Source organism: Nothoprocta perdicaria, unplaced genomic scaffold (genome assembly GCF_003342845.1).
Source record: "Nothoprocta perdicaria isolate Ctin4 unplaced genomic scaffold, notPer1 scaffold_5, whole genome shotgun sequence".
In the NCBI taxonomy this organism is placed as follows: domain Eukaryota; kingdom Metazoa; phylum Chordata; class Aves; order Tinamiformes; family Tinamidae; genus Nothoprocta; species Nothoprocta perdicaria.
In genome coordinates, this window is record NW_020455754.1 from 5340423 (window position 1) to 5348266 (window position 7844).

At 68.1% G+C, this 7844-nt stretch overlaps 2 protein-coding genes across 2 annotated transcripts in view; one reads left to right on the top strand and one right to left on the bottom strand.

The window, feature by feature from the left end:
• Nucleotides 1–33: 33 nt before the first annotated feature.
• THOC3 (THO complex 3) lies at nt 34–2568 on the top strand. The gene is made up of 6 exons (XM_026047600.1): nt 34–228; nt 308–464; nt 1195–1399; nt 1741–1902; nt 1993–2093; nt 2399–2568. The coding sequence occupies exons 1-6, from the start codon at nt 46–48 to the stop codon at nt 2560–2562; spliced, it is 972 nt and encodes a 323-aa protein (XP_025903385.1). The 5' UTR covers nt 34–45; the 3' UTR covers nt 2563–2568.
• Nucleotides 2569–4931: 2363 nt separating this feature from the next.
• Nucleotides 4932–7844, bottom strand: part of CPLX2 (complexin 2) — an 8432-nt gene continuing 5519 nt past the window's right edge. Inside the window, exons 2-4 of the mRNA XM_026047402.1 lie at nt 6101–6211; nt 5484–5659; nt 4932–5377 (exon numbers count right to left, since the gene is read on the bottom strand). Of these exons, the coding sequence (XP_025903187.1) occupies nt 5180–5377; nt 5484–5659; nt 6101–6131 (405 nt within the window). The 5' untranslated portion in view covers nt 6132–6211 and the 3' untranslated portion in view covers nt 4932–5179. The remainder of the gene's footprint in view (nt 5378–5483; nt 5660–6100; nt 6212–7844) is intronic.

Here is a 7844-nt window from a genome sequence, read left to right on the forward strand (position 1 = left end):
GGGCGCCGGGCGGAAGCGCGTCACGCGGCGGCGGGGCGGGCGGCCATGGCGCTGTCGCCCTACGTGCTCGCCATGCAGGAGCTGTTCCGCGCCAACACGCGCAGCCGCGAGTTCCCGGCGCACGGCGCCAAGGTGCACTCGGTGGCCTGGAGCTGCTGCGGCCGCCGCCTCGCCTCGGGCTCCTTCGACAAGACGGCGAGCGTCTTCGTGCTCGAGAAGGACCGGCTGGTGAGCGGGCCGCGCGGCGGGGCGGGCGGGCGCGGGGCGGCGCCGCGAGCCGGGCCCCACGGCCGCGCTGTGTCCGCAGGTGAAGGAGAACAACTACCGCGGGCACGGCGACAGCGTGGACCAGCTCTGCTGGCACCCCAGCAACCCCGACCTCTTCGTCACGGCCTCGGGCGACAAGACCATCCGCATCTGGGACGTGCGCACCACCAAGTGCATCGCCACCGTCAACACCAAAGGTGCGGCCGGGCCCCCGCTCACCGCCTCGGCCTGGCGCTCCTCGAGCGGGCGCGTGGAGCGGCGCAGGACGCCGGGGTGTTGGTGCCCGCGCTGCAGAACCCCCTCGTGGGCGGTGCTGGTTGTTCACGCGTCTCTGCGCTTGTCCCTGGAGCCTGTGGGGCAGGGGAAGGCGTTTGCACACAGCGGTGGTGCAGCTGAACCCTGGCGTGGACTCAGAAAGCGGTTAACCAAATTTATGGGCCAGCTAAGCCAGGTATCATCTCTGAGGAAAGCCCCAATTTTGAATTGCTGGAACGGGGAAGAGCAGGATAGTGTAGCTGCAGCATGCCTTGCTCTTGCCCTTGCTCCTCTCTGCTTGTTGTTGGCTGCTGCTGCTTCTGGATCTTGATGATCACGGGGTTAAGAGGCGCTTAGATTTGATCTTGGGTGGTCATTTCTGTGGTGACGTCTTGGCTGAGCTGGGAGGAGGAGCAGTGCAATCATCTCACTCTGAAGCTGTGGTTCTGTTAAATTTAATTTTCATTAGCTCTGTGTATCTGTGGACCAGCCGCTAAGCGGGGTTTGTGTGCTGAGCTGCAGATTGTCCTGGAGCTGGGAGCAGTTCAGAGTTAGTGGAGCAGCCTGTGGCCTTGGGTCGGGAAACAAGGAACGCCCCGTGCCTGCTCAACGTGCCACGGTCCTGTGGCTTGCTGGGTGGAAACGGCACCCGCTGCCCTTGCTTCCTTCCAGGGGAGAACATAAACATCTGCTGGAGCCCCGATGGCCAGACCATTGCTGTAGGGAACAAGGATGACGTGGTCACCTTCATTGACGCCAAGACGCATCGCTCCAAAGCCGAGGAGCAGTTCAAGTTTGAGGTGAACGAGATCTCCTGGAACAACGATAACAACATGTTCTTCCTCACCAACGGCAACGGCTGCATCAATATCCTCAGGTAGGTGCCTGTGGCAGCACGTGGGGGGAAAGTGGCCTGGCTGCCTCCATGCAGGTTAGTATCTGCATTCGTTGACAGTGATGTGAGTCTCCCTGCTGCTTGCAGGAGTTGGGGTCCTGCTGCCTGGTGTTTCCCACCTCCCTTTTGCAGGGCAAGTTGGGGAAAGGCTGAGGTTGCCTCAGTTCTGGGCTGGGCTTGGTGGGGAGTTACACAGATGCTTTGCCCGGCTCTTAGGGTCTCCGGTTTTACTTGCTCACTGCTGCAGTGCATCTTATGTCTCACCTGCTTGTAGACAAACCCTCTGCGCCTCTCACTGCTTCCTCTTCCTTCCCTCTCCACAGCTACCCAGAGCTGAAACCCATTCAGTCCATCAACGCCCATCCTTCAAACTGCATTTGCATCAAGTTTGATCCCATGGGGAAGTACTTTGCCACGGGCAGTGCCGATGCTCTCGTCAGCCTGTGGGACGTGGACGAGCTGGTGTGCGTGAGGTGCTTCTCAAGGTAGGTCGGGCTGCCCTGGGCCTTTCCCCCTGTCCTCCCTGGGGACCTGCTGGGTGATGATTCACTGTCTGCCTGGCCCTGCTGCTGCAGGCTCGACTGGCCTGTGCGAACGCTGAGCTTTAGCCACGATGGGAAGATGCTGGCGTCGGCGTCCGAGGATCACTTCATTGACATTGCGGAGGTGGAGACAGGTAACGATTCCCCACGGGGAGGAACAGGAGGGAGTGGGACAGGGAGGTGCTGGTGACGCTGGGAGGGCCTGGCGAGGCTTGTGTGCTTGCAGAGAGCTCGGCTGGGCGTCAGGGGGAGCCCCTGCCTCGCTGCTCCATTTTGGAGACGTTATGTATGTGTCTTGTGCTCTGCTGATGCAAGCGCTGAAGCAGAGTTGCCCCTGCCCCGTGCAAGAGACAGGAGGAGGTGGCGGCTGCCCGGCCCTGGTGCCATGAGGCAACGGGCAGGACCAGAGCTCTCCTGACCCGGCCTGTCTTCTGTGCAGGAGAGAAGCTTTGGGAGGTGCAGTGCGAGTCCCCCACCTTCACAGTGGCCTGGCACCCGAAGAGGCCTCTGCTGGCCTTCGCCTGCGATGACAAAGATGGCAAATACGACAGCAGCCGGGAGGCCGGCACTGTCAAGCTCTTCGGGCTCCCTAATGACTCCTGACGGAAGCGCGAGGGGCAGCAGGGAGAGCACCAGGAGCAGCGGCACTTCCCTGCTCCTGGGGTGACTTAGTCCGTGTCGGATGGGACCAGGAGCCGGGGTCCCTCCTGGCGTGCTCAGCGGCGCTCCTTGGCTCGGCAGCGCGTCCTGCTTGTAGGACGCGGCTGGCGGGGACGGTGGGCGCTGCTGGCGGGGCCGCGCGGGTCCTGCGCCGTCCTGGGGGCGCAGAGGGCCCCTTGCCGGGGCCAGCGGCTGGGGAGGGTCTGTCCCTGCGCCCCGGTCCCCTCCCCTGCGCCTCTCCTGCCCCTGCCCCTCGCTGGGCGGCAGGGGGACGGTGGGAGGGGGCTGCCCCCGGGGCTCCCTAGGGGCACGGGGTTGGGGGTGGCTCTTTTTGTATGTGTTGTTGTTTTTCTAATTTTGATAAATCCTCTTCTGTAAGGAAGGTGCCTGTGGCTGTTGCGTGGGGGCGGCTGGGGGGACGGCGGCAGCCCCTTCCCCGTCCTGCGCTCTGTGCCCTTGCTCTGCAGAGAGGGGCTGTGGGCGGCAGGTCGGGGCTGTCCCTCGTCCCCACGCGGCCTGTCCCTCTCCCCGCTGGCGCTCCGGGCCTGGCAGGCGCTGTCACCCCGCCAGGGGGCACTGCGTGCCCGTGTTGGGGACAGCGCTGGGGACAGCAGTGGCAGAGCAGCCTGGGCACCGCTGCCTGCGCGGGCTGGCCCCCTCGCCTGGGGCTGCACCGTTGAGGCTGTCACCGGGTCCCCAGCACGACCCCAGCCTCGTGGTCCCCAAGTGCTCCTGGCTGCGGCACGAGCTGGCGGGGAGTGGGGGACACGCTGCAGGAGGCCAAGGCTGGTCCAGGGGCCACAGCAGGGACAGGAGTGAGCGGAGCTGCGTGGGCAGCGTGGGGCTCCCGCGCAGCCCCGCGGGCTGGGGCAGGGCTGCGGAGCAGAGCTGCGGGCACTGCGATGGAGACCTCGCCCGCGCCATCTCTATCACTTCCCAGCCTAATGTTTCCTTCTGACAGAGGCTTTTCCAGGTGACTGCTCCGCTGATGCCGCCTGGGTAACGGCCGAGCTCTTGCCTGTTAAATGATGGCGAATCAGTCAGAGCCAAGGCCGCTCGGAGCAGATCGCCAGGACAGGGGGGCCGTGAGTCCTTCCCACCTTGTACCCGCTGTGTGTCCCCACTCGTAGCTTGGGGGAGTCCCTTGTCACGGTGGAAGGGGTGAAAGCCCCAGCGACCCAGGGCTCTTTCAGGACTGGGGTGCCCCAGATCCAGCTGCTTTTTGCCTTGTCCCCAACCCCGTCGCAGCCCCAGCGAGGGCTCCCGGGGGACACGTGGCTCTGGGAGTGGGGCTCTGACAGCCACGTGAGGCCTTGCCCTGATGCCAGAGCCCGCTGGAGAGGCGCTGCAGGGAAGCAAGGGCTGAGCAGAGGCCGGAGCAATGTACAAATCCCTTTATTTTATTAGTTTGTCAAAGACTAGTTCGAGCAGGATGGTCACGGCATGGCTGCCCCCGCCCCGGGCAGGGCCACGCGAGCGGCTGGGGACCACGCGAGCGGTGGTGGAGAAAGCGACGGAGAAAGCGGCAGGGCCAGGAGCACGGCGGCACGAGGGGCAGGTCGGGGCCGATGGCATCTGCCCATGTCCCCCGGCGGGGTGCGGGAATGAGCCCGGGCCACCCTGCCGGGGGTCCCTTCCCAAGCGCAGTGCGTGCGGCGTCGGGGGAGGCGGCGGGTGCCAGGGGGGCGCGGGCTGGGCTGGGCGGCCCTCGGCTCCGCGCTGCGGCACCCATGGGCGCGGGTTGGAGCGGCGGCCCCGCGCGGGCCGGGGCGCTCGGCCCCGGGGGTGGCGGGACGGGGGCGGCGGACACGAGGACGCATGGAGCACCTTGGCACAGAGACACGAACGCGAGAACGGGGGCCAGCGGGACCGAGACACGGACGAGCGAGCGGTGGGGACAGCGGGGACGGGGCCGGGGGGGACGAGGCAGGGGAGGCCCTGCCCCGCACGCGCCTTTGTACACGGTTGGCGGAGCGCGGCGCCCGCTCCTCCCGGTGCTGAAGTATTGCAGTCTAACTGATATGGCTTTAACTATGGGGCCAGAGATGCGGGGAGGGGGTCCCGTGCGAGCCCCCCGATGCTGGGGCGCAGCGGGCGGCGCGGGGGGACCCCCATGCCCGGGGGGAGCTGCGGGCAGGGCGCCTGGCTTTGTGCTTCGGGGGAGGGCCCGGGATGGGGCTGGGGGTGGCAGTGCCGGGGACGTGGGCAGGCGAGCGGAGGCGCTGGCGGCCGCCCAGGCCTGCGGGGCCCCCGGGGCGCGGGACAGAAAAGGACGGGGGTGCAGGGAGCCCCCCTGGGCGCCGGCAGGGCCCGGGGCGCTCCCGGCGAGGTTACTCAGTGCGTTTGGTCCCGGGTCGCTCCGTCTGGCCAGGGCTGCTCCCCTTTGGCACTGTGAGCGCGGGGGGGCCCTGCCGGGACGGGGTGGGGGGTGGGTCCAGTCGAGGAGGGGATGGTGGGGAGGGGGTGCAGGACCCCCCTCCGGGCCAGGAGGAGCAATGGGGGTGTCGGAGGGAGAAGGGCGCCCGTGCCCCAGCGCCCCGTGGCGGGGGCGGCGGTGCTGTTACTTCTTGAACATATCCTGCAGTGGGCCGGGCAGGTACTTGAGCACCGTGTCCAGGATGCTCTCCTCCTCCTCCTCCTCCTCGTCGCCACAGCCCGCCGGGATCGCCTTCTTGGGGCGCGTCAGGCTGCCTTCGCACGGCTGCTCCAGCGCTGCCTTCTCCTCGGCCTCCTTCTCCTCCTTCTTCTTCAGCCCGTACTGCAGGGGGACACAGGCCCTGAGCGGGCGGCACCACAGCCCTTGCCCGGCCCCACTGGCTGCCCCCTGGGCATCCTGGCTCCCAGTGCCCGCGCCGGGCACCCACCTTGTCGCGGATCTGCTGCCGGACCTTCTCGCGCTCGGCCTCCATGCGGGCGTGCTTGGCTTTCCGCTCCTCCTCCTGCTGCCGCAGCGCCTCCTGCCTCTCCTCCTCCTTCTTCTGCGCGTCGGGGTCCTTCTCCTCCTCGCCCCCCAGCATCTTCCCCATGTCCTTGGTGGCCCCTGTGTGGCACAGGCCGCTCGGCTGGGGCCCCAAGTGTGCCGTGGCACGGAGCTGCTTCCCGAGCACCGGGGCACGGAGCAGGGAGGCCGCGGGGCCGCCGGTGCTGCCACCCCGGTCCCTTGTCCCCACGTCCCTGGTGCTGGCAGCAGCCGCGCTCCGGAGGCTGCGGAGGCGCCCGAGCCGCGGGCTGGCTGCACTGCCCTAGTTCAGCGGCAGCCGGGGGAGACGCCGGCAGCTCCCGCAGAGCTGGCACCCAGGGGACCCGCCGGGGAATCCCACTCAGCGCAGGAAAGCCGGGATTCCCCAGCCAGGCGCTGCTGCGGCGCAGAGCCGGGAAGTGCGCGGGGGCTCCGACCGCTGCCGCTCCCCATGGCTCCGTCCCCACCGCGGGGGCTCTCGCGGCTCGGGGGCCGTGTGGGGCCGTGCGGGCGCACACTCACCGCCCAGCGCTTGCTTCATGACGAAGTCCATGGTGCCGGTGTGCGCGTGCGCCTAGGCCGGGGCCGAGCGCTCATCCACTGCTGCCAGCCGCGCTCGCTGACCAGGGGCACCTGGGCAGGGCGAGAGGGACGCGGTCGGACGTGCTGAGCCCTCCCCGGCCTTGAGGTCCTCCCTGCCCTAGCCATGGCAGCGAGTGCCTGGGCAAGCCGGTCCCCGGCTGTGCCAGGCACAGGGATACTAGTGGCTGCAGGATACACTGCAGAGCTGCCTCTGGACTGCACAGAGTGAGATTTGGGGGCCTGCAGGCAGAGGTGACGACAGGGGCACGGGCTCTACCCTGCTTGGGGGGCTCCTTGAGAGCCTGGCAGCGCCTTGTCCCCTGCCCGTGTCCTTAGTGTCTGCAGGGCGAGTGGAGGGACGGGACTGCACAGGGCAGGGATAACACCTAGGGGCAGGTTCGGCTGGGGCTGGGGCTGAGGGCAGTAACCGGTGGTGTCTGTGTGTGTTTGCGTGGCCGTCCTGCCAAGACTGCAGTGGGCTGGGCGTGCAGGGCGCTGCATTCGCGGGCTCGAGAGCACATGCGTGCGCCCTACGGGTGTGCTGAGGGATGAAGCCCCGTGTTCGGGGGATGTTCGTGCAGGGTGGGTGCTGCCTGTGTACACGGGGTGTGTGCGCTGCTTGCGGGTCTGCAGGCTGCACGCGCAGGGTGCGCGCGCTTGCGGGTCTGCAGTGTGCATGCATGGCGGGTGCGCGCCGCACTTGTGCACACACTGCGTGTGCCGTGTGTGTGCACATTGGGGGTACACAGGCTGTTTGTGGGACGTATGTATGTGCAGGGAGCTCGCAGGCTCTCTCTGCACGCTCTGTGTGTGTGCGCAGGTTTGGGGACCGTGTGTGTACGCAGTGCTGCAGCCGGTGTTTGCCCTGTGTGTGTGTTGGGGGGGTTGCAGGTGCCTACACGCTCTGTGCGCAGCTTGGCATGTACACATGTGCAGGTTGCATGTGCTGTGTGTGCACACACGTGTGCTCGTGTGGCTTGGCGGGCTGCTCTGGGTGCGAGTCCGTGGACTGCGTGTATGCAGGGGGGTTGCAGGTGTGTGTCCGGTGCCCTCTGTGCGTGTGTGCGCGGGGGGGTTGCGTGCGGGGTGTTGCAGGGTGTGTGCGTGCTGTGCCCGCTGTGTGCATGTGTGCGTGGAGGGGGGTTGCAGGGGGTGCGTGGGGTGTTGCAGGGTGTGTGCGTGCGGGGGGGTTGCAGGGGGTGCGTGGGGTGTTGCAGGGTGTGTGTGCGGTGCCCTCTGTGTGTGTGTGCACGGGGGTTGCAGGCTGCTGGCGCGCGCCGTGTGCGTGTTCGCAGGCAGCCTGTGCGCGCTGGGGGGGGCACCGTGGGTGCCGCAGCCCCGCGGGGCCCCCCCCTGCCCCCGGGGCCCCCAGGGCTCCCGGCGCCAGCGCCGCGTGGGGAAGTTTGTTGTCCCCACGCAGCCCCGCAGCGGGGCCGCAGCGGGCGGGGGGAGCCGGGGGACGCCGCGGGGACACGGCGGACACGCGGGACGTGGGGGACACTGAGGGATGTGGGGGGCACCGAGACGCGGGGACACCCTGGATGCAACACCGGCCAGCGCGGGGACACGGCGGGGACGCGCAGGACACGGTCGGGGACACGCACACACACGCACACACACGCACGCAGGGAGCCTGGCGCATGCGAGGGGACACCGCGGCACGGCGGGGGGGCGGCAAGGACAC